This window comes from Megascapheus bottae, chromosome 5, assembly GCF_031878675.1.
Source record: "Megascapheus bottae isolate mThoBot1 chromosome 5, mThoBot2.hap1, whole genome shotgun sequence".
Classification (NCBI taxonomy): domain Eukaryota; kingdom Metazoa; phylum Chordata; class Mammalia; order Rodentia; family Geomyidae; genus Megascapheus; species Megascapheus bottae.
Genome location: NC_143513.1, coordinates 31032726 through 31057512, shown reverse-complemented (window position 1 = coordinate 31057512; position 24787 = coordinate 31032726). Strand labels below are relative to the sequence as shown.

At 38.4% G+C, this 24787-nt stretch overlaps 1 protein-coding gene, 1 non-coding gene and 1 pseudogene across 2 annotated transcripts in view; 1 reads left to right on the top strand and 2 right to left on the bottom strand.

Moving 5' to 3' along the window:
• Positions 1–34: 34 nt before the first annotated feature.
• On the bottom strand, positions 35–139 carry LOC150063180 (U6 spliceosomal RNA). Its single transcript, XR_016535774.1, has one exon. It is a non-coding gene; the product is annotated as a U6 spliceosomal RNA (small nuclear RNA).
• Positions 140–5414: 5275 nt separating this feature from the next.
• Adam22 (ADAM metallopeptidase domain 22) overlaps positions 5415–24787 on the top strand; it is a 178577-nt gene continuing 159204 nt past the window's right edge. Inside the window, exon 1 of the mRNA XM_090332220.1 lies at positions 5415–5666. Coding sequence (XP_090188346.1) covers positions 5415–5666 — 252 coding nt within the window. The remainder of the gene's footprint in view (positions 5667–24787) is intronic.
• LOC150063179 (ribosome biogenesis protein NSA2 homolog pseudogene) lies at positions 17090–17864 on the bottom strand (annotated as a pseudogene).

The window sequence follows — 24787 nt, the reverse complement described above, 5'->3', positions numbered from 1 at the left end:
TTGAACAAATATAATGGTATAAGTTCAGTTCAAAAAAAAAAAAAAAACCAGCGCTCTATGAATGTGTCATCCTCCTGCAGTATACATGCTAATCTCTGTATTGTTCCAATTCTAGTATATGTGCTGCCAAAGCAAGCATGAGCCAACACTGATATAATGAATTAAGGCTCAAAATATTAAAAAAAAAAAAAAAGCAAGAAAGTAAATAGAATGAAAACCATTTGTGATTCCCCCCCCCACTCGTGGGGATGGGACATGTTGCATCTGTTAAATGACTACACACCATGCACTGTTGTGTATGTTCATTTGCAGTGAATAATACACAACACTGCAACTGCAGTTGAGGCAACTACTTAATTGTGTTTGTAGTGGATTGTTGTCATTATGATCTGCAAGAAGGGTGAGAATAAACCATCTGTTTGGTTTAGGTATTACTGGCACTAGTTTTCCTATTATTACTTTCATTTCAGACTTAAGATACTGCTTTTGCTCTATCGAATTTGCTGAAGAATAAAGAAAGCTTAAAGGTTACCACTTGATCTTTTTGTCTATGATATTTCATGCCCTCTAAGCCAGGGAATAAAATAGGACGCACTATATGAAGAACTAAGCATTCTCTTCCAATAATAAACATTGAGAGTGAAACAAATGACAATTCCCTGTGAGATAAACTGAGCTGGGCTTGATTAGCCAGTACTATATATACCTGTAGATGCTTCAAATCCCAAGGATCATTGGCAATTCAGACTCTGTCTGACAAATACTTGACCATTAATCATTCCCCAAGTAATGGAGATAGGAATAACTAGGATATACATTTGAAATGTGTTGCAGGTTCGTTATTGAATCAACTGCTTTTGTTTCCAAAGTGACTTCTTTCTTTTCAGTTCACAGTGCATATTCGATGAATGACTTTCTTGGCTATTGTGTCCATTTTGCTTGGACAGGTACCATGTCCATAGCCAACTCTATAACTTTTTGAAGATCAGACTTCTGGGTTGCCTCTTCAACACTGCTCTCAGGATTATCATGTCCAACCTGGACTACAGCTGTTGAATGGCACAATCTGTCTCAAAGATTTTGTTAATACCACTGCTATTTTCCAGCTATTTCTAGATGTATCACTTGCCCTAGCATACAAGAAGCCAACACTGCATATTTCAATGGTGGTGCCCTTCCAAGTCAGTCTTTCTAGGTTGGCAGTGTATTACCAAGTACTTATGGCATAAAATAACCTGAAGTGATTTCTGGTCTAAATACAGATATGTTAATTCCCAGATGCCTAATCTTTTCTCTTTACCATCTACTATGGAAATTATGGTAATTCCATTGTACTTGAGTCATCAGTTCTTATCATCAGCAAGTTTATACCACATCCTAGTCAACTTGTCAAGATATCAAATCCTGCTATCAGTAGATTCCTCCCAATTTGTAATTATTTTCAGAGTATTGTGAAGATCCTCTTAACCAGGCACCTTTGAAATCTAGTATCACATTCATCAAAATACTTCTGAACCATGCATGAAAAGAAGCTCGATTTTTTTTTTTTTTTTTTTTTTTTTTTTTTTTTGCCAGACCTGGGCTTAAGCTCGGGGCCTGAGCACTGTCCTTGGACTTTCTCAAGGCTAGAGCTCTACCACTTGAGCCTCAGCACCACTTCCGGCTTTTTGCTATGTATGTGGCACTGAGGAATTGAACCCGGGTGTTCATGCATGCTAGGCAGGCACTCTACCACTAGGCCAAACTCCCGGCCTGGCCCGAATTTTTTTAAAGAATATCAATCATAAAAATAGAACCTAAGGTAACACTGAAACCACTAGATATACAGAAACTTTCCAGCAATTTATAAATAAAAATATAAAAAATACACAGGTCAAAGACAAATAGCTTTCAGAAAATGAAAAATCTGCAACAAAAGCAAACGAAAACAATAGTTAAAATTCTTGAGCTTTTGCCAAAGAAAATGTAGAGCATTATATATACTAGGAAAGGAGATAGAGTTAAACCTAAGTAAAACATGTTCTCCATGAAAGTATTTTTGACCCATCTGAGAAAATTTCCAAGGAGCATGTTTAGTTCTCTAAGAAATTGCCAAAGTAGTTACACTGTTTTACTTTTTTTTTTTTTTTTTGCTGTAAGTTGTGGTTCCTATTACTTTTTATTGTTGAACACCGGATTTGATGTAGGTAATTTGGATTTTAGCAATTCAAATAGTTGTGGGATGCCCTCTCATCATTGTTTTAATTTGCATTCGCTAATGGCATATGCTGAGAGTCTTTGATGTTGTTTGCCATCTGTGTATGTCCTTTGATGAGGTGCCTTTAATTTTTTTTTTCCTTTTTGACTTGAGACAGGCCTTGGCCTCTAACTTAAATTCCTCTTGCCTTTCAAGTATTGGGATTATAGGCTTTTGTCACCACATCCATCTGTCTTCTGTCCATTTTTAAATTGGTTTGTTTCCTGATTATTGAGTTTTAAGAGTTCCTTTTTCAGATGCTAGTTTTTTGGGGGCAGGAGGAAGGAGAGATATGGAGGTTTCTGGGGTTTGAACTCTGGGGTTGATCACTATGCTTGAGCTATTGTACTCAAGGCTATCCCTCCACCACTTGAGCCACAGATCTATTTCCAGTTTCTTTGTGATTAATTGGAGATAAGGCTTTTCTGCACTGGCTAGCTTCAAATCTCTATTTTCAGCTCTCAGCCTTCTGAGTAGCTAGAATTGCAGGTATCGACCATCAGTGCCCAGATAGACACTAGTCTTTTAACAGGCAATTTGTAAATTTTTTTTCAGTCTCTGGTTTGTCTTTTTTTTTTTTTTTTTTGTCATTGTCTCGCATTGAATAAAACTTCTGACCATACTGTTGGAGGAAGGCAGTGGACTTTCCTCGGCCATTGGGTTCAAATTTTCTTTTACTGTAATTATTATAGAATCTGGTACATTTATGTCTAATCTATGGTGTAATGGTACAGTGGCCTAATCGTGGCCTAATAGTAGAGCCAAGCATGCATGAAGACCTGGGTTCCATTCCTTGCCAGAAAAAGCCAGAAGTGTTGTGGCTCAAGTGGTTGAGCACTAGCATTGAAGAAAGCCCAAGGACAGTGCTCCGACCCTGAGTTCAAGCCCTTTGGCAAAGAATGTTTTTCAAATTACAATTATATGTCATTCAGGATTCTTAAGTGTCTTACTGTCTTGAAGATTTCAAGGCACCACACTGTTTGAAATGACAATAAGCTCCATAAAATATAGTTACTAAAATAAGACATAATGTCTTATTTTCTAAGAATTTAGAACAAGGAGGGGGGAGGTTCCTTCTCTATGTTTGTGAAGTCTTGTCTAAGTAGTAATTAATTCTAGATAATACCCTTCAGCTGGAACAAATATATTTTCAGCTCACAATAAAGAAACTTGAATTCATGTTATGAATCAAGGATTCAAAAGCAAACACACAACAAAGCCAACCTCCACATTCTTTAGAGAGAAATATCCCCAAAGACCAACTATTCAATAGGACAGGAACCAGGATCAAGGTGAAGGTTACACAAAAACAAAACAAAATTTAAAAAAATCACCAACTTTGTTTGTGTATGGAGATTGGATCCCCATCTGCTTTATGATTAGCCCTGGCCTGGGACTTCATGCAACTTGTTTAACTTCTGCAAGCCAGAATTAAAATCCAATAGAATTTTCTCCAAGGATGGAAATTTGATTATCCTCAGTGCCCGTTTAAATGACCCCATATGGCTAATGACTACAGTATTTGAAAGGTATTTCAGAGATTCCATTCCTAGATTCCTCTCTTCTCTCCTGACCAAATTGTTTTTATGGAACTAATACCAATACAGGTAAACTTGAAAAAATAAAAAGTGTTAAATAAAATAAAAAGTGTTAAACACAGTATATTAAAAGTGTTTTAGTACTATTTTATTCCGGCGGGTTTGGAGTGAGCAGTCGGTGCAATACACGGTTTCTTAAGACTGGTTTTCAAATGCAGCTATGCAGATAGTAGTAGAGAAAGAACAATTACTGGAAAATTAGTCTAAATCATAATTCTAAAGTGCCTGGTAGACTTTACCCAGTTTTCCCCTGACTCTTCTGGACCGGGTTAAAGGTTCTCAATACATTTGCCACATTTAAATTTTTTTTTTTTAACCCGGCCTTCTTAGTCAACTATTTCAGAGACTTTCCGTGAAGAATTAGTTGTCAGGCACTGGGCAATTCGTATGGATCCTCAATCCTTATTTAATGACTGACCAGTTTATCATGTGATCAGGATGTGGGTCCCTTCCCTGTTCACTTAAGTAACCCCTCTATTGTGGATAACATCACAGATTTTTGTTTGATTCTTTGTTTTTCTTCAAATAACGTGAATGAATTCCCACTGTCTCAAAGGTACAGGCAGTAATCTCTGTGCCAATAGGTTCTTGGGCGATGACCTCTCCCGGGCACTTTCCTTCCCCTCGAGTCTGCGGGTTGTAGCGGATCTGCGCATTGGTGACGCTCAGCAGGAGCCAGAACTACATTTCCCAGCTGACGTTCCCGCGTGCGCCCCTACCGGTGAGCGAGGTGGAGGGGAGGAGGGCTGGGGGTGGGGGGGACTGCTCCGGGTGCTCGCTCCCTGCCGTGCGCTCTTCACCCTCCCAAGCCTCTGCCAGAGGATGAGGTGGGAGGCGCTAGAAACCACTTAGCTACCAACCGCCCAATGCTGCAGCCCTCGCTCGTTCCCCGCCCCCCTGCCGGCGGAAGCGCCCGCGGAGCACAATGCAGCACTGAGCCAGCGCCGCGGTGGAGGTTGCAGCTCCTCGGCACGCCGCAGCATCCCTCGGCCTGGGCAGCGGGCAGGCTGGGATCAGCGGCTGGGGTCGGCGTTGGGGGAAGCTGGACGCGGCGGCCGGGGCATGAGAAGCTAGGCGCCCCGGGCACGGCAGGCTGACAGCAGCGTCATGCAGGCGGCGGCGGCGGTAGCAGCACCCGTGCCCTTCCTGCTGCTCTGCGCCCTGGGGACCTGCCCCCTGGCGCGCTGCGGCCGGCCAGGTGAGTTCGCCACCCTGCGTGGCTGGGAGACCTACTGTGTTCTGGGTATCCGTGGAGACCCTGGGCGCATCGGGAGGGGACCCCTCTATTTCCCAAGTGCGCGGGGAAGGATGCTGAGAAGAAGCCATACGTGTGGGGGGTTCGTGAGGGCATCGGGAGCCTGGAGTCAGAGGCCTGCGAGCAGCGGGCAGTGGGGGAGAGGGTTGGGAAAGGATATCCTGTTTCCGGGGCCCGATGCTGGACGCTCTCCGACGAGCTGGTCCAGGGCTTCCCAGCTGGTGTCTCCATGTCCTTTCCAGATGGGGTCTGGGAGGGAGGGAGGAGGCGGCGGATTTTTCCCGGGGTGGGGTGGGGTGGGGGGAGATGTGGGGACGCAGGATGGATGGAGTGTTATTCAGGATCGGTTTTTTTGCCTCCTCTCTTCTGTCCTTCCCCCCCGTCCCCCCCCCCCCACACACTTTACTGCCTGCAAGGAGACGCCTCGCTGACAGAGCTGGAGCGAGGGAACGAGAGCCGCTTCCTGGGGCGCCAGAGCGTCGTGCCACTGCGCCTCGTCTACCGCTCCAGTGGCGAAGACCAAACTCCGCACGACGAGCTCAACACGCGGGTGCGGGGTGGCCCCGGCGGCCGGCAGGTGAGAGGCGAGGACGGGAGGGGTCCTGGGCTCAGCCCGGCCCAGCAGTGACCTCTCATTTGCTCCCTGTTTCCCTGGAGACGCGGTGTAGTGGGTGAGAAGAGCCTAAAGCACCCTGTGCAGAAAGAAGGAAGGGGGGGCGTGCAGAATAAACCCAGAGCATAATAAACCAAAGGTCTTGCTTCTGAGGCGTTAGTGCAGGGTGCCTCCAGCCTCATGATAATCTGAAAGAAAGGGGAAGGGAAGACTCTCACCTCAGTACTCAGGAGAAAGCCATGCATAGCGAGATTGTATTGAGGAAGATTCCCCAGCACCATTGTTGTTGTTTGAACCCTGAAAGAGAAAACTTTACAACTCAAGATTGATTCTGTAGGAGAAAAAAATGTGGAGGTGGGGAGTTTGGGGAGACGACTACATGCTCCTGAAAAACTCAAACTGTAAAAACAAAATCAACTTCAAAATTCCCTGCTCAATTAGATCTGTGGACACCAGATCTTGTGTCTACAAGAATGACACTCCTCCCCCCTCCCCATACACTTCTTCCTTGGTCTTCTTGATGTAACTGGAGGTTTATTGTTTTGCTGAGCATGTATGGTGTCTTCCAAACCTAGCTTATTTTTGTACCTGTATTTAGATCAATAAAAGTTATCTATAGATATGCTTGAATGTTATTTTGAAGTTACTGGCTAGTTTTAGTAAATATTTTTGTAATATTTTGTCATATTTAGTAAATATTAGTAAATATTTTGGAGCCATATATTTATAGGTATGAACAAGGCAGTCCACATACCTGTGAATGCATATGAAGTTCATGTAGCAGGAATTTTTTAAAATAAAATTTACTGAAGTAAAGACAAGGTGAACATCTATGCACGCATAAACAGATTTGCCAGTATACACCTGGATGTTGTGATAGCTATACTAATTTACATGTGGAAGATATGTAAAAATAGAAAAGTATTCAAACTGTAATTTAGCCAAATACACAATTCTCTTAAAATTGCTAATATAAGGTAGAAATTAAAAAGCTACTGTAATGGCCTTCAGAGTTAGATTACTGTAGTAGAAAACCTCATACTCCAGTTTTGCATGAAGGATGCTGTCATTTTAGTGTCTAGGGATGACCTCTTTTCCTTTTGCATTTAACTTGTTCCTGTAGAGAAACACAATATCCTTATCTTATTTTCTAATTTATTAGAATTATTTCTGTGGAGAAGTACTCTCATGCAGTTTTGTGATCTTTGATTATAAAAACACTTTCAAACACTCATAAAAGCAGACAGAATAACACACCCCAGGCTTCCATAATAACTCATGGTGAGTCTTGCTTTGTCTCTCTATATATTCTTTCTTCTTCCTGTATTATTTTAAAGCAAATTATTGTAATTTCAATCATAATAAATTTTAGCAAAACACCTCCAAAAGGTAAAGATTCCTTAAAAATGTAAGCCTGATATATTTTAAAAGAATCATTTTTAATGCTATTGAATAAGCAATGTTTTCAGGAAAAGCTTTGTTGTCATCTATTTATGTATCTATTCATCTATCTGAATCTATGTATCTATTTGTCTACTTGAAACAAGATGTCTTGGATCCAAGCAATTTGTAATTTCTACACAATTCACAATTGGGTGAAATCTACAAATGGCTATTCTACAAATAGGTAGAATTTATGTAAACAGCATGAGTAGTCATTAATTCAAGTCAGAACTGGAAGTAATGCTACTGTATTGTCATGAAAGTAGTAATTAGCTCACTGCCTGGCACATAGCAAGTAACAGTTAATGCATCTTTCTGTATCCATCACCTGGAGAGTCAGTGCTATGCACGATGCTCTGTAAATCACTGACAAGTAGGACTGAATCTGGCAGTTTGAACAGTGAAAACCTAACTACCATAGACAAATCTATAGTTAAGATACTAAATTTTCATGCCCTTTTGGCATTTCTGGTTCCCTGACAGCTGTCCCTGAAAACATATGTTGATTTTATATGACCTTTGATATTTGGTTATTAAATAGATAAAACTGTGATATCTTAAGATATTTTGACAACTCTTTTATTTCAAAAATAAAGGCAGGATGATGTTATTCTGTGTATTCACAAAGCTTATATATATTATTTTGTTGATTATTTAAAATTTAAAGGTATTTATTGACTGGTATACCTGCTATGTAGAAATTTATTTATTTATTTATTTATTTGTTATTTATTTATTTATTTATTTTGTCAGTGGTAGGGTTGGGCTCTGAGCTTGGGTGCTGCCCCTGAGCTCTTCAGCTCAAGACTACCGCTCTACCCCTTGAGTCACAGTACCACTTCTATTTTTCTGGTGGTTAATTGGAGATAAGAGTCTCATAGACTTTAGTCCCTGGGCCGACTCTGAACTGCGATCCTCAGATATCAGCCTCTTGAGAAGCTAGGATTACAGGCAAGAGCCGCCGTGACCTGCCTATGAAGCAAATTTTATGAAATGCCCTGGGTGTTTAGAGATAAAAGACAGAGTTCTAACCTTTAAAGAAACTGTTGGCTGTAAAGTGGGGAGATGAACCAGTGAATAAGCCATTACTTTTTACCCTAAGGTATGATTTGCTGGAGATGATCATAGACAGCAGTCTGTTGAAGAACAGCAGACTAGGTAGGTTCACCAGGGTAGGTGCTGTGTGGTCTTTGTTTGGAGGATGGGTTAGGAATTCATCCTGTTAAGAGAAGGAAGTATGTGTGTCTACCTGCAGGCCAGCAAGCACATAGACTAATCAAAGTGCAGATTTGTCTTTCTTAGAGTTAAGGGCCAAAAGAGGAAAGGAGGGAACCGAAGCTGTGCATCTTCCTGGCTTACTCAAAATTGCGTTTGTCCACAAGGCTATCCAAAGATTTCAGTAAGGAGAATTAACTGGCCATTGTGGGGTGGTTGTAATTGTTAGAAATGAATAATTTTAACTTCTAACAGTGAGCAAACATGAATATTTCAGTTGATTCACCGGCAAATGACATTCAAATCATTATTAAATTATTTAAGAATTTAGTTCCTAACTATTCTGAAAATGCCCTCAATGAGTAATATTTATAAAGCATTTAGAACAACACTGGGCATAGAGTAAGTAATCTAGCAACCTGTTAAATAACATTAATTTCCTCAGGTAGCTCTAGTACTATTTAGAATTTTTTTTTTCTTTCCCAGTCCTGGGCCATGAGCTCAGGTCCTGAGCACTGTACTTGGGCTTTCTCAAAGCTAGAGCTCTACCACTTGAGCCACAGCACCACTGCTGGCTTTTTTCTGTGTATGTGGTACCGAGGAATTGAACCCCGGTCTTCATGCGTGCTAGGCAAACACTCTACCACCAGGCCAAACTCTCAGCCACTATTTAGAAATTTTATGACATTGTTGGAAGGAAAATTGGTAGCCTAATTACTTGACTTTAACACATTCCAAGAAGAAAGTTACAAATTACTCAAATTTCTATACCTAAGTAGAATATAATAGTTCTAGAGAAAAGAGCCCTTATAGGTCATTTGTCTGCATTCAGTAATTACTTCTTACTTGGTATGACCCAGCAGTTGACCTAGAGTAATGTCATCAGCTATGTATTACTTAGTGACCCCTAATACTCATGAGAGCTATGATTGTATAAATGCCCTAATTTCATTTTTAATGTTTTATTGTTTCTGTTTTCATCCATTAATGGGAACATGAAATGTATTTTAGAACAGATTTCATCTGTTTCTCTTTAAATGGTAAGTAACTATATTGGTGTGAAATAGTGACATTGTTCGTACTATATAGCAAAAGTTTCTTTACTGCATTGTTTAGTTATTTCAATGCATAAGTTTTACCCCAAGTGATACAGGAAGTTTATGGGCCATAATGTCTAAGAAATGGTAGAATATTTATTCTTGACTATGTGTAATTGTTTTCTCAAGGTTGTCTATCTAGTTTGAAATAAATTTAAGTTTAGAAAATAGCATTAGAATATTCAAAATATTTTATCTTTTCCCCTATGTCTTGATATTACTAATACTGAATGAATTGCATGCTTGCAGAAAGAAGGATATATTTTACTTTCTAAAATCTGGCTATGCATTTGAATCTTACTGGTGGTTTGATATCGATAATTCTGTAAATTATTTTCTTTTTAGAATAAACATCTAGATAGTGATAATGATGATGATGGTGGTGATTTTTTAACTAACCAAGCATTAAAGATAGGTTATTTGGTAACTTATTTTATTGTGTGATCACTTCATGAATTTTTTTAATGATTTGTTTTTCACTCAGTGATTTTATTTCCCTGTTGTTAGCAGAATTTCCTTTTTTTGTTAGAAGGCTTTACTGTAAAGAGAAGATAGGTTACTTTTCTCTATGTCATCTCCTAGAACTTTGTAGCTTCTTAATAATCACAGACATGTGTCAAGGGCACAACTTCTTGCAGTTTTGATAACTAGTTACGAGTGGGAAAAAATACAAGATGGCAATGAGATGACACGCAGAAGGTTTCTTGTAATTTTTCTGTGAATATCTTTGTACATATGTGGATGAGCTGTGCTTAAAATTGTGCTGTTTCATTTTGGGAGTTCTGAGTCAGCTTGACAGTAAATTGTCTGCAGTGCAGCTTTCCTTGGCAGAAATGGGCTCCTAGGAATGACAACTTTGGAGATATTTTGCAAGGATAGCACAGACATCATCTTTTAATTTAATGTGCATTTGTTTAAGTAGTTTAATATGGATAGTTTTACTATCCATCAAAACTTTGTTATACTGTAGTAAATAGGAAAGCTATGTTTCACAGCATTTTCTTGTTCTCCTGTTAGCCTTCTTTTACAGTTGAATAGTCTCAGGGGAGTAAACATAAAAAATTATAATATTTCCATTTATTTAAATTTATATGTGTAAGTGTAACACAGAGACCTAGATAAGAGAACTTTGAAGTCATTTAACCTTACTTTAAAATATCTAAATATTTGTGTGTGTCTCTGTATATATGTATGTGTATATATGTAATTATATACATATGTGTATGGATATAGGCATATAGTATATATTCTTGTTACCTCTGACATTTTACCTAAGTTTTCTATGAACAAAGGAACTAGTTTTTTATCACTGCTTTACAGCTGCATATGGATAATTGTGAATGACTCTAAGAGTTTATGGGTTGCTAATTCTTTTTTTTTTGCTTCTGATTTTCATCATTTGCGTTGTTTCAAAGATAGAAAGCTATTTTGTTTTCCCCAGAACAAATCATTATACAATGATTTTGAAAATAAAACTTTAAATGATTTATCATGATCGAGAAATACCAGCATTTCTAACTGGAAAGAGAAGGAAGAGTGTACTTGCTCAAAAGTAGTTCCCTTCTATTGAATTTTTTGTCCCAGTAAAAACCACACCCCTTTGAAGATGAGAAATAGTTGATGCTTTCCTGGATATGTAAGAGCTGGAGTTTTCCAAGTGGTTTTAAATTTTCTCCCTGAGGGCAGAGAATTCTTTGTTGGTGGCTTTTTTAGAGCACTTATTCTATTTGTCATTGCTTCATATCTCTAGCCTTCTAGCTGGTCAGTTTATTTTTTTTTCAGTGTGTCTTTTAAGTAGATTGATTTGGGAGCGATGGCTTTTATTCCCTCCACTCTCAAGCTCAGGATGTTGAGACTATGATAGTATACACAATTTGATATTTCTTATCAGATTTTCTTGAAATCCCCAGTGTGTTTTTAATGCATTTAAAAGATGCTGTGGATCTCTGATAAGCATGAGTGGCAGTCAAGGTTATACATGGTCTGGTATTATTAATTTAGGGCAAGCTGGAGAAGTTGGCAGAAGAGGAACCTAGAACCATCAGAATGTGAGCAAAAGCAGGCTTTGAATCAAGCAGGAAGGTGAGTCGGCTCACACAAATCACAGATCCAGTCCTTGTAGAGAAGATAACTAGAAGTCCTGAGCCTCTACAGACATCATCTCCGTGTTCTATTGCTGTCATAATATGTCAGCAGAACTTGGAGGCTTAAGACAATACAGGCTTACTGTTTTAGCAGTTCCCCGAAAAGAAAAGTTTGGCATGCCTCTCACAGAGCTTAAAATTCAAGGAGTCAGCAGGAGCATGAGGACATTTCTAGGATCTCAGAAGGACATTTCCAGCCACTTAAAGTCACTTAGATTCCTTGGAATAGCAGCCGTTCTTTTCCCTCTATCCTGAAAGCTAGTCACTTGCTGACCCTTTCTGTTTGTTACAGTCTCTGAGAAGCTGGGAAAGGTTAGGACTTTGTAGTTAGCAAGGGCCTTGCTGGCTAATCCAGGAAACTCTCTCCTCTCAAGGTGTGTTGTTTTAATTAGCTCTGAAAATTCCCCTTTGCCAAAATAAAGTACCATATTCAAAAGTTGTTTGTTTTTTTAGGATAACTAGACCTGCTAAATTGATCAATCCAGTATCCTCCTGGCTTCACTAGAAAGAAAGCTTGTAAGAGTCTGAGGAATTTTTCGCATTTTTAATCTCAGCCATCTAAGGTATAATGGTTGATTTTACTTTTGATCTAAGTTTTATAATTTTGTTTGTCTTATTCTTATTTTATTTACTTTAAGGAGAGTGTTTCATTTTATAGCTCAGGCTGACCTGGAATTTGTTATCCTCCTTCCCAAGCCTCCTCAATGCTGGACAAGGTACTACTATTTCTGAGGCCTGGTTTTTTTTTTCCCATATATTTTGTATTGTAATTAATAGAGAGGTTACAGTTTTGGTTTTTTTTTTGGATTCTCTTTTTCTTTATTACGATCCTCCAAACTTCTCTTCCTTTTTTTTTTCTTTAGGAATACATTTTTTTTATTGTAATTAGTAAAAGGGTTACATGATATTTGCCAGATAGAAGGTGCATTAATTCACATACATTGATACCCTTTCACATGTCTTGGTACCCGTTTCCCTCCTCCCCCACACCCCCCACCTGTCTTGGTTTTCCCCCCTTCCCTATCAAATTTCAAATATCCAAATACAAATAAATTCAATATATCAGATAACAAAGTGAGATACTATACCAATATGAGATAACCAAGGGACAGCAAAGGAGATGAGAGACAACATAGTACATTAAGGACAACAATCATTCATTATATGGCTTTTGTTTCAATATCCTGGAGGTGAGAGGTTACAGTTATATTCACCAGATAGAAGGTGCATTACTTCACGCACATTGATACCCCTTCTCATGTTTTTGTCCCCATCTTCCTCCTCCTACCCTCTCCCAGTCATCTTGTTTTCCCCAGTCCCTTTCCTATTTCAAATAAACAAATAAATGTATATACAAAATACCAAATAACTGTAACAATATGAGATAACCAAGGGACAACAAGAGAGATGAGAAATAACTTAGTACATTACGAACAACAATCATACATTATATAGCTCTTGTTTCCATATCCTGGAGGTCCTTTCATTTAGCCTCATCCTATATGGCCTTATTATGTTTTTAGGTTTTGAGCTATTTTAATCCTCTGAGGAAGCTATCCTTCTTTAGAATAAAATTCTTTATTTCTGTGGGACTTCATTTTAAATGTAGATGTCCCAGAGTGAGGCCTGGTTTTTAAAAGAAAACTTCAAACTTTTTCTGATAGTCCCTGGGATTGTCCCTGAGGAAAGAACAAATCCTCTCTTTGCTTACCTCTCCATTTCCTATCCCTCGTATATACTCTCTTATCTACCCTTTTCCTCCCTCTCCATCCTCCTTCTCTTCCATTTCTTAATTTCCCCTTCTTAATTCTTCTTGTTTTTCTTACCCTTTCCCACTTATCCGCTTTAAAGGTTTGTAGGCTCATGGGACAGAGCTTCAGGGGCCCATCTTCTCTTTATGTAGTTTAGACTTTGGACTTGAGCTTCTTCCAGGTCATGAGGTGAAGCTCAATTAACACATGCTTTTTTGATCCTCTAAAAATCACAATTTGTATAAAATGAGAAGTAGATGCATTTTGAATGACATATGGTATTTGTTAAATAAATGTATATTGAATGAATGAAGATTGCAATTATTTTTATATTTTTTGTCAGCCTTTGCTATTGATTTTAAGTTATTTTCAAGGTAAATTTGTTAATTTCTTTTTAGCATTCTTTATAAGTTTTTAGTATGTGCTCATGAAGTTGAATTTAATAAGAACAATGGGAATTGTTTTTAACAGATACATTTTCAAATTATCATTATCATTAAGCTGAATAATATTTCTTAGAGTTTTTATTGATTGATAAAAACTTTGACACTGAAGATGATGGAAGTTTTGATTCAGGACTGAAATTTTGTTCTCATACTTTATGAATCTGTAGATAGTTTAACTATAAATAGAAAAACATTGCTTTCTTTTTAACTTATTTAAGTTGGAAAGCTATTGATTGGTAAGAATGTAAGGAAAATTCAAGATGTATTCATAACCCTTCCATGGTTGGAGTTATTCCTGGCTGGGCAGGTGACTAAAGCTAAGACTAAACCATTTTGTATAGAAGTTCTTGTTGACTCTCAGCATGCTACAGGGCAAAAACATGGAAGAAAAGTATTGGAGTTGAGATATTAAGAATTACTGCTTAATTTAATTTCCTAAAGATAAGTTTAGCATGATGTTCTTAGAGTTCTTAATGATCTTATATAGACAATGTTCCCTCATAGTACATGACAGAAAAGTACTCATAATTTGTAATTTAACCTAATAAGTAATTTTGCTTAAGGTCATTGATTACTTATTTAATTGTTCTGATTATGGATTCCTAGAGTCTTTAAGATGAGTGGTGTATTATGTAATTGCACAGAGAAATCTAGAACAAAGGCATAGATCCGAATCTTGATTTTCATTTCAAAGTGCAGATAGAGCAAGGATGACTGAAGAAAACTGTCCCGTGTCATTGCCTATAGGGGGCTCTCTTCCATTGTAAGGCTCTATCATCTGTTAATTCTTTTTGCTTTACTGTGTCTCCTTTTCTCACCTCTTAGTAATGCTGTCACTCTCTTATAGTCTCTTTCCATTTGCATTTTCTTGTGAATATACCTTCTCATTTCCTATGACGTTTGATTTATTTTGTCTTTTTCCCCTACTCTATTTCTGTCAAGTGTCCCTTTTTCTCTTAGCAGCTAAACTACAAACAAGTCTCTGAAAGGTTATTTACATTCAGTGTTGGGAAACATCCCTGTTGCAGAGGGTTGGACTTAACTTCTTTTTGGATTTTGAAAATGGGTACAGTTCAACAAGCTCACCATTTTGCTATTACCTTTACAGTGTATTTTAGGGGGTTTTATTTCCTCTGCTTTTTCTTTGATTGCCCTTCAGTTGTCCTCATTCATTGTCTTCCTTGAGTATATTTATGTGGCCATTCTGTTCTTACTGCTAGAATAATCTTTCTGACCTCATTTTTCTAGGTCACATTGCCCACAGTGACCTGAATTTCACCTTTACGTACTCACTTACCGAGTACGTCATTCCTTCCATGGTGAACTTCATTGCTGCACAATATATATTCCCTGCTTCTTGGCTATAGGATTCATAGTCAGGGTAAAGGAATGACAAGGCATGGTTACAGCTATACAAAAAGTGAAACTTGTCTCATAAATTTGGCATAAAATTGTTCATGCTCCTATGTGCATTGGGGAAAGGACTCAGGGCCCTGGTAACTTAGGCATTAGATACTGTCTCCACCAGATAAACTCTGATCTTGGTTTCAGACTTGGCCAGTTATGAATGTAAATAAACCATTATAATACACAAAACCATGTTGTTTACCATTGTTTAGCACTAGACCTGGTCCCCAGTGAGTACTCAGTAAATATGATCTGTGTTTTAATTTTCCTGTCTCAAGGATGTAGAGAAAACATTCTGTGACTACTTAGGTTACTGATTTTATGTATTTTTGAGATATTTTTCACGGTTGTAATATTTTTTTCCCAACAGATTTGGATGGGGCTGAAAGGAGGAGGTGTGTCCTTCCATATATATGCCTGATCTCTCCTTCCTTCTTTCCTTCTCTGCTTTCCCCTCCCCCATATTCTGCAGGCCTCACTGCACTATCCTCTATTCATTATGCCCTGGTTTCCTCGCAGTCCCTGCAAGAAAAACTAACTTGTCCTTCTTGCTTTGAATCTCATGCAGTGCTGATTAGTGATAAGGGGAGAGAGAATGCCAGAGAAAGTGGCAGGAACTTGGATCCATTTTAACACATTTCAACCCAGAAAGCTGTTTTGCGGGCCTAGAGTTCAGTTTAATGGTCAAGTGCTTGCCAAGTATGCACAAAGATCTGAGTTTGATTCCTCAGTACTACATACATAGAAAAAAGCTGGAAGTGGTATTGTGGCTCAAGTGGCAGATCTCTAGTTTTGAGAAGAAAAGCCCAAAGACGGTGCTCAGGCCCTGAGTTCAAGCCCTAGGACTGGCAAAAAAAAAGCTGCTGCTTTGTTGTCTCCTTGGCCACTTTAATCACTATAACAAAATCATTCATGCTAGTTTGTAGCCCCATCTCTTCTAAGAAAAATAAATAACCTAAGCTATTAAACCTTTGTTCATGACTTTATTTACTACATTTTGTTTGCTGCCTGGAGCAATATTTTCGTTAAGACAGTGATGTGCATCCTCCCGGAGAGTGACAAACAGTATGGCTGATAGTTCTGAATTTATATGACATATTCAACTGAGTTTCTCCCTTAATATTTATTCTTTAGAGTGGATGCTGTTGGTTAGTTGGGATACTGGGAATGAAAAAAGTGAGGTTTGAGGACAGCCAGGGCAGAAAAATTTGCAAGACTCAAAGTAACCGTCAAAAAGCAGGGCTGGGGCATAGCTCAAGTGGTGGAGCACCAGGCTAGCAAGTTCAAACCTGCCTGGAGTCCAAACCCCCAAATAACACACACATACACACACACACACACACACACACACACACACACACACACACACACACACACACAAATTAAAGATGTTTTTGTATTAAGGACATTTAATTTTTTTCCCTTGTAGCTAAGCCCCAGATACTTCTTTTTTTTTTTAAGTCATGAGTCTTTATTTACCCCAGTAATTGGAGAATCTTTTTTTTTCTAGTCTTGGGGCTTGAACTCAGGGCCTGAGCACTGTCCTTGGGCTTTTCTCAAGGCTAGCATTCTGCCACGTAAGCCACAGCATCACTTCCAGCTTTTTCTATATATGTGGTACCAAGGAATCGAACCCGGGTCTTCGTGCATGCTAGACAAGCACTCTTACCATTAGGCCAAACTCCTGGCCCAGCCCCAGATACTTCTTTTTTTTTTTTTTAAGTAGGCCATTTTAATTTTTAAAAATAATTTACTAACTAGTTTTCTTGATTTCAGACAAGTAAGGCTCTTTGATAGTATTCAGATACAACACAGTGATGGCGGTTTTCCTGATTGGTGTGTAGTCTTCAAAAATTGTAAGGAGTTACTTGTATGAAATGTCTATCAAACCAGTAAGACTGCATTTATACATCCATCGTTTTCAGGATTGTTGGTAACCTGGGCATATTTACCCCCAAATAACCTTGCCTCCTTGTGTCACCAAGCCCAGCTCACTCACATTCACTTCAATGACTGTCCCTTTGGTAATGACACCCAAAGTTGTAAAAAGTGGAGATGAGGGATTCTTTTTTACACCAAGTATCGGCAGGCAAAAGGTGGCTTTCAGTTCAGGATGTGTTACGTGGGCCTTCTTGAAATGTAAGCCCATTGGTCTGATGAACCACTCATATTTAGGAGGCTTTCTTGTAAAGCCATCTCCAACAAAGCAGACTTTAGTAACCATCCTCTTCCATGCCTTCTTTTTTCTCTTCCCAGTACAAATAACTTTTAATACTTCTGTTTCTCCCTGGGCATGAACTTTGGGCAGAGGGACTTTCCACTTTCCCGCCTTCTCTTTCCGTTTTTGTTTAATCATGTTGGACAGTACTTTTGCTCGAGACTGTCCTTCTCTGTCCAACCGATAGGCAGGTACTGCTCCCTGAGGAGTCTTCTCATCATCTTTTTGTTTCGTGTTTCTCTTTTCGTGCATCTTCATGGTCTTTTTCATTTGTACTTTCTCAGCATGGTGCTGTTTGTGGTAGAGCTTAGCCTTCAGGCTAATCATTTTTTTTGCCTTCTCAGATCATTCATGAGCCTCTCTGCTCTCTCTCTTTCTCTTTTTCTCATGGTAATCCAAAGGATATCTACATTGTAGCTGGTGTACCTCATTCTTCCTCATTCATTATTGTCAAATAATGTTCTACTACCTACCCATTTATCCTGAAGCAAAAGTAAATTGTTTCATTTCTTTAGCTGTTGTGAATAATGCTGCTGTGAATATTTGTGTAAAAGTTTTGTGTGGACATGAGGAAGCATGCCATAGAACAACAGGCATGTCATGAAACAATACATAGCCTGTTACTTGGAGTGAGATACTTTTTATTTTACTTGGTTCCAGCTCATTTTCTAAAACTCCAAATCATTGTGCCCTTAAGTTATTTCAGAGCCTTTCTTCTTCCGTGAAAGCCAAAGTTAGATGGCATTTGAAATACAGTTATGTCAACAATACTGATTTTTAACATGGATTTCAGTTTTTCCATTTTAGGGACTACACAGAGGGACTTGAGCTTGCTGGGAAAGAAAGCATAGCATTACTGGACGATTTCCTCCTGAGTTCTTATAACTTTCCCCAAATGTTTTTTTTTTCTTTTTTGTGGGTCATGGGGCTTGACCTCTGGGCCTGGGCACTGTCCCTGAGCTCTTCAGGTCAAGGCTACTGCCCTACCCATAGAGCCACAGCCCCACTTTCCACTTGATTTTGATTAATTGGAGAGAAGAGTCTCATGTTCTTTAGTGCCTGGGCTGTGATCTTCAAATCGCAGCCACCTGAGTAGCTAGGATTATAGGCGTGAACCACTGCATCCAGCATCCCAAAACTTTTTGAAGTACCAATTAATTTTTTTTAAAGTAACTATTCTTAACATGACTGTAGGCTCAGTGTTGGTTATAATATCCTTCTCCATGGAAGGATTTCCATTTTCTTACAGTCAATTACCATGTTTAATAAATGTTTTAACACTTAATCAATCAGCCATGTGTTCCTGAATTTCTGACCATTTTCAACAAACATTTTTTAGAAAATCTGTTATTCCAAAGTTAATTGTTTGTGGTATTTATCTTAAGAAATATTAGATTAGGAAAAGTCCATATGCTTCTATTTTAGCATCATATGTTCATTGTAGAAAGTGTTCAGGAAGAAAAAGTCTCCAAGTGTGAACATTCCTGTTGCTGTTTGCTGGTAGTGGGGTGAGTCTTGTGTATGTGGATAGTATGCATGTGCCGTCTCATCTCCAGAAGACCACTGGCTGAATTTCAGGTTTTGTATTTCACTAGATGAGAGAAACAGCTATACTCTTTTCTATGCCTTCTGACCTTTGTGCAGCCGGGTATTTTAGTTATAGTTGAGCTATTAATCATGCCTTTTTATAGTTCCTGTTCTCTGCAGGAGAATCGCTAGAACTAGAGATTCTTGACTTTTTTCTCTTTATACTATTCTATCTTTGAATAACGAGGGAAACCATGGGACTGGGAAATACTTAATACATTTTGATTCTTGTGTCTTTTCTTATGAAGTTTAAACTTGCCAGATTTGCATTAAAAGGTTTTTTTTTTCATTACTGCTTTTATATTTCAAGTTAGAGGTCAGTAATCATGTTGGTCAACACTAATGTAAAGTGTGTGTGTGTGTGTGTGTGTGTGCGTGCATGTGTTTTCACTTATATGTGCATGTATTAGAATTCTTTCCTGTGATTTTCTTTGTGGCACATAACCAAATGACTACCAGACTTACCAACAAATGTTGGTGGAATAGAATTAACTCAGGGAAACAGATCAGAAGCTTTTAAGAACAAGTGTAAGGCATATGTTGATAAGGACTATACTCTTGAAGGCAATAATAATACTTAAAACTAATAAGGAATTAACAAGAAACCAATATGGAAACAGTTTTGATTATATTGTAGTCATGAGATAGCTTCTCATTAGATAATTATAACTTGAAAGATATTGTTTCTTCATATTATTGTTAAATAACAGCTGTCAGAGTTGGTGTGAATTTATAACTGTGCAAAAAAAATTGCAATAGAAAAGGTCCTAAACCTTGGGGATAGTGAGGTAGGTATCTCGTAACATAATGAGAGCATTTGCTAGTGTAGCACAAAATCACAGATCTCTATAGAGAGGAACAGATAATCTGTAATCTGGAAGTATCAAGGGATACTAATGTATCAAGTGAAACTAATCCTCACTCCTGATAATATGAATTTCTCTTTATACATGATGGGGCTTCAGATATTCATAGTGCAGAATACTATACTAATATGGATGGAACTAGGTCATTCCTTCTGCAGTTCTTTACATTCGGTCTCCACAGCAGTCCTCAGAGGTTGGTACTCTGGTCTCCACTTAATAAATACAGAGATCTTCCCCACAATCATTCAATTTAAGCAGAAATGGAGCTAGGATTTAAACATAAGTTGACTATAGACTCTTGTTTTAATTACTGTGCTATTTGTCTTTTTATAAATAACATGTTCACAGCTTTAAAACAAAGGGAAAACTTTTTTGGGGACACAACAGTTTCAATTGAAGCTATGTTACATCACTACTTTGTACAAGAGTAATGTGGCTTCCCTATTAACAAAAAGATGTGGGCAGAAACCTGGTCTTCCTCAGAACTCTTTGTGGCTCTTAGGGAAATGCTTTGCACACGGTAGATGTTCAGGCTTGGTAGTTGCAATGGAGATGGTAGAACAGTCCAGGCAGTCCAGAGAAGGCCAGAGAGGATGAATTAGTGGGGTTTGCTGAGTAGGATGACTGGGGAACATTTGAATCAGGACCCCTTGCTAGGAGACAGCTTCTCAGAAACCCAAGAAGGGAGGTACACAGGGAAAATCTATACATTTTTTTGAAGGGAATGCATTTCCTAGGAGATCATTTAATGTAACAAATGAAAACTGCCCACCATGGTACTTTTAAGGTATTCAGAGCAGAAAGAAGTAAAACAATATTAGAAAATGCAGAGGGATTGTGCTTGGTTTTTTTCCTTTGGAAGAGAATCAAGATGTCTTATAGGAAGACTCTTAACTCAGCAGGTCACATGTAAAGAGTTCTCATTGCACTGCTCCAATTTGCTCCAGAAGAGACAAGAACTAGAGAACTGACTTTCTTCACCTTTGTATCCAAACATAATAGTAGAGAGATCTGGGTTATACATAGAACAGACAAAACAGTATCCAAGTCCTTGGTGTATGTAGTTTTCTTAAGGCAGAACAATCTGACCAGAAAGAGAAAGTGAATAGCTCTAATTTACCTAATGGCTTTAGAGCTCCACCTTCTTGCCCTAATGAGGCCATTGCTCCTTATGATTTTTTTTATCCTTTTGGTTTCTGACACTACAGGAGCAAAATTCCATCAACCTTTGACATGAAATCCATTCTGTTATGAGCTGTGTTCATGCCACCAAGAAGAAGAATGGAGAGAATGTCAGTCTGTTTCCTTTTCATATCCAGACATGAAATCATAATGCTAATTAAAAATCTCCAAAATTAGAGGTTTTATTCCCTTGTATGAAGATATATTTCAAGTCTAAGGAGAAATCTGCATGTAATTCTTTTGTTTGTTTCTTTTCTTTCTTTTTTCACTGTTGGGATAAAGTACAGAGGGTTTAAAGTTACATTTGTCAGGTAGTACATGCATTACTTCTTACACATTGATACCTCTTCTCATTTTTTTGTCCTCATGTCCCTCCCCTCACCCTTCCCAATCATCTTGTTTTCTCCCCTTCCCTTTCCTATTTCAAATAAACAAATAAACGTATATACAATATACCAGGTAACAAAGTCAGATATAATAATAATATGAGATTAACCATAAGGGCAATAAAAGAAAAGAGAAATAACATAGTATATTAAGAACAACAGTCACACAAGATAAAGCTCTTGCTTCCATACCCTAGAGATCCTTTCATTTAATCTCATCCTATATGGCCTTATGTACATAGGTTTTGAGCTATTCCTGTGCTAAGCAAGTCCTAGATGTGTACTAATTATTACAAATGAGGGAAACCACTGAGCCTATCTTCCTTTGGGTCTGGCTTACTTCACTTAATAGGTTTTTTTTTCCAAGTGTTTCAATTTCCTTACAAATGGGCAATGTCCTTTTTTCTGAATTCCATTGTGTATAAATACCATATCTACTTGATCTAGTCATCTACTCAGCAGCATCTGGGTTGGTTCCATATTTTGGCTATGGTAAATAGTAGTACTTCAGTGAACATCGTTGTGGTAGTGGATTTAGGATGTTCTTGTTTCTGAACGATTGGGTAAATGTCAAGGAGTGGAATTGCTGGGTCATAGGGAGCTCTGTGTTTAGTCTTTTGAGGAATCATCACACTGCTTTCCATAGTGGAGTTTACACTCCCACCAACAGTGTAGTAGAGATTCCTCCTGGCCACATCCCCTCCAGCATCTGTTGTTATTAGATTGCTTGATAATGGCCATTCTAACTGGAGTGAGGTGGAACCTCAGAATTATTTTGTTTTGCATTTCTTTTATGGCCAGAGATGTCAAACATTTCTTCATGTTTCTATAGGCCATTCTTATTTCCTCTTCAGAGAAATCTCTAAGTTTTTAGCCTACCTTTTATTGGCATGGTTGTTTCTTTGAAGATTTGTTTTGGAGATATTCATTTTTTTTTTTTTTTGCCAGTCCTGGGCTTGGGCTCAGGGACTGAGCACTGTCCTTGGACTTTCTCAAGGCTAGCACTCTACCACTTGAAACTCAGCACCACTTCTGGCTTTTTTCAATGTATGTGGTACGGAGGAACGAACCCTGGTCTTCATGCATGCTAGGCAAACACTCTACCACTAAGCCAAACTCCTGGCCCCAAGAGATTCTTTTTTTTTTTTCAGCTGTAGATTTATTTTAGATGAGGCTCTTGTCTGTTGTATGGCTAGTAAAGATCTTCTCCCACTCTGTTGGCTTTCTATTTAAGTTGCTAGCTATATCCTTTGCCATACAGAAGCTCTGCAGTTCAATGCAGTCCCATTTGTCCAACTTTCCTTCTTTTGTTGTGAATAAAGACCCAGTCTTTATTCAGAAAGTTTTGACCTTTGCCAAGGAGACCTAGTGGGTCTCCTATTCCTTCTTGTACAGTTTTTAGGGTATCTGCTTTTACCTCAAGGTCTTTGATCCATTTGGAATTAATTCTGTTGCAGGGTGACATAGAAAGATCCAACTTTAGTTTTCTGCAGGTGCTTAACCAATTTTGCCAGCACTTGTTGAAGAGGCTGTCTTTCTTCCATTCACTTTTTTCCAAGTCCTGTGGTTTGAACTCAGGGCTTGGGCACTATCCTTGAACATTTTTGAAGCTAGTGCTCTACCAATTGAGCCATAGCATCACTTATGGTTTTTTCCGTGTATGTGGTACTGGGGATTCAAACCCAGGGCTTCGTGCATGCTAGGCAAACACTCTATCAGTAGGCCACACTCCCAGCTCCTGATTTTATATTATAGATAGATAGACATAGACATAGATATAGACATAGACATAGATATAGATATAGATATAGATAGTGAGAGCTCACTCATTTTCCTCCTCTGCTCTTTTAGCTTTAACTTCTTACATTATTCTCTGCAATGAGCTTTTATATACTATTCACTGTAAACAAAAGATTTTAAGTGCCTTTTTTCACAGTATTCTGTAATTGTGACTATTTTCAGTTCACATATGCTAACAACAGAATGAAGTGGAGAAAGTTTTTCCAACTGCACTCTAAATCAAATAGCAAGCCAATAGTTGGGCTGGAAAGAGCTCTCATCTCATTTCTCCCAGTCCTTTTTGAACATGAGAAGGGTATCAGTTTCCCAAGGTTGATTCATCTGAGAGATAGTGTATGCTGATATTTGTTGCATCCAAACGCCAGGTTTCTTTACACTCAGATTTAATTACAGTTCCGTATACCTGTATACTATATTATCCTTAGACTACTAAGCAACTTAAAAGTCTGTTTTGACTTGCAGGATTATATGAGTCAGCATTTTCTTGTTCAGGTCTTAAATTGAAGGTTTAGTAATGGACAGCTAATGGCCAAGATGATGGAGAGACTGATTTATCAGAAGATAGCTGAAGCATAAATAGGTAATGAGGCTGCCTGACTTCCTGAATGGAGATGAGAAAATAGGATATGGTGCCAGTGTCGGCACAGTCTCTTTGCCTCTTGCTCAATGGAGCAGAGGCCACTGGAGAGAAGGGACATTAGCAGCTAGAGTCTCAGATCCAGGGCTATCAGTGCCCTCAGAGCTAGAAATTCAGCAAGACAAATTCAGCAAATATCCCTCAAAAACTGATATTATTCAAGGAAAGTTATTTTTGGTGTGTGTGTGTGTGTGTGTGTGTGTGTGTGTGTGGCTTCCTTTAGGGATTCTTGTGTAGTATGTTCTTGAGTACTATATCCTGAACAATAGATAGTGTTTATATTAACTATGAAACGATTCACATTAAGTAAAGTCAGGAGCAAGAATTGAGGTTTTGAGTGGAGAGTAAGTTCCACTAGATGAACTTTCTTCAGGAGCTGGCCAAATTTTATTTTCACAAGGGTAACACGTTGAAAAATATCTTGGGATGGGAATAAGTAGAGACAAAAAGAAACCATGTCAGTTAAAAAGAAGTCCTGAAAGTCATCTGTTTTTCACATGGGCCCACATGTTTTATCTACTCAAAACCATGGTATAATCATTAGGAATCACTAGACCGATAGGATTGTGTGATTTCCCCAGCCTAAAAAGAATAAAGCAAATAAAAGCTACCTTTTCTTTAATTATTGTTGGGCTTGAACTCTAGGCCTAGGTACTGTCCCTGAGCTTTTCAGCCCAAAGTCAGCACTGTATTGCTTGAGCCATCACTTTCAGTTTTCTGATTGTTGATTAGAGATAAGTTTCTGGGATGTCTTAGATCTCAGCCTCCTGAGTAGCTACAATTACATACTTGAGACATCAGTGCCTAGCGAACAGCTCCCATTTTGATTCTTACTTCCTACATGAAAGTAGAAAGTTTTTCTTTTTGTTTTTGTTCTAATTCTCCCTACTTTAATCTTGTTATACC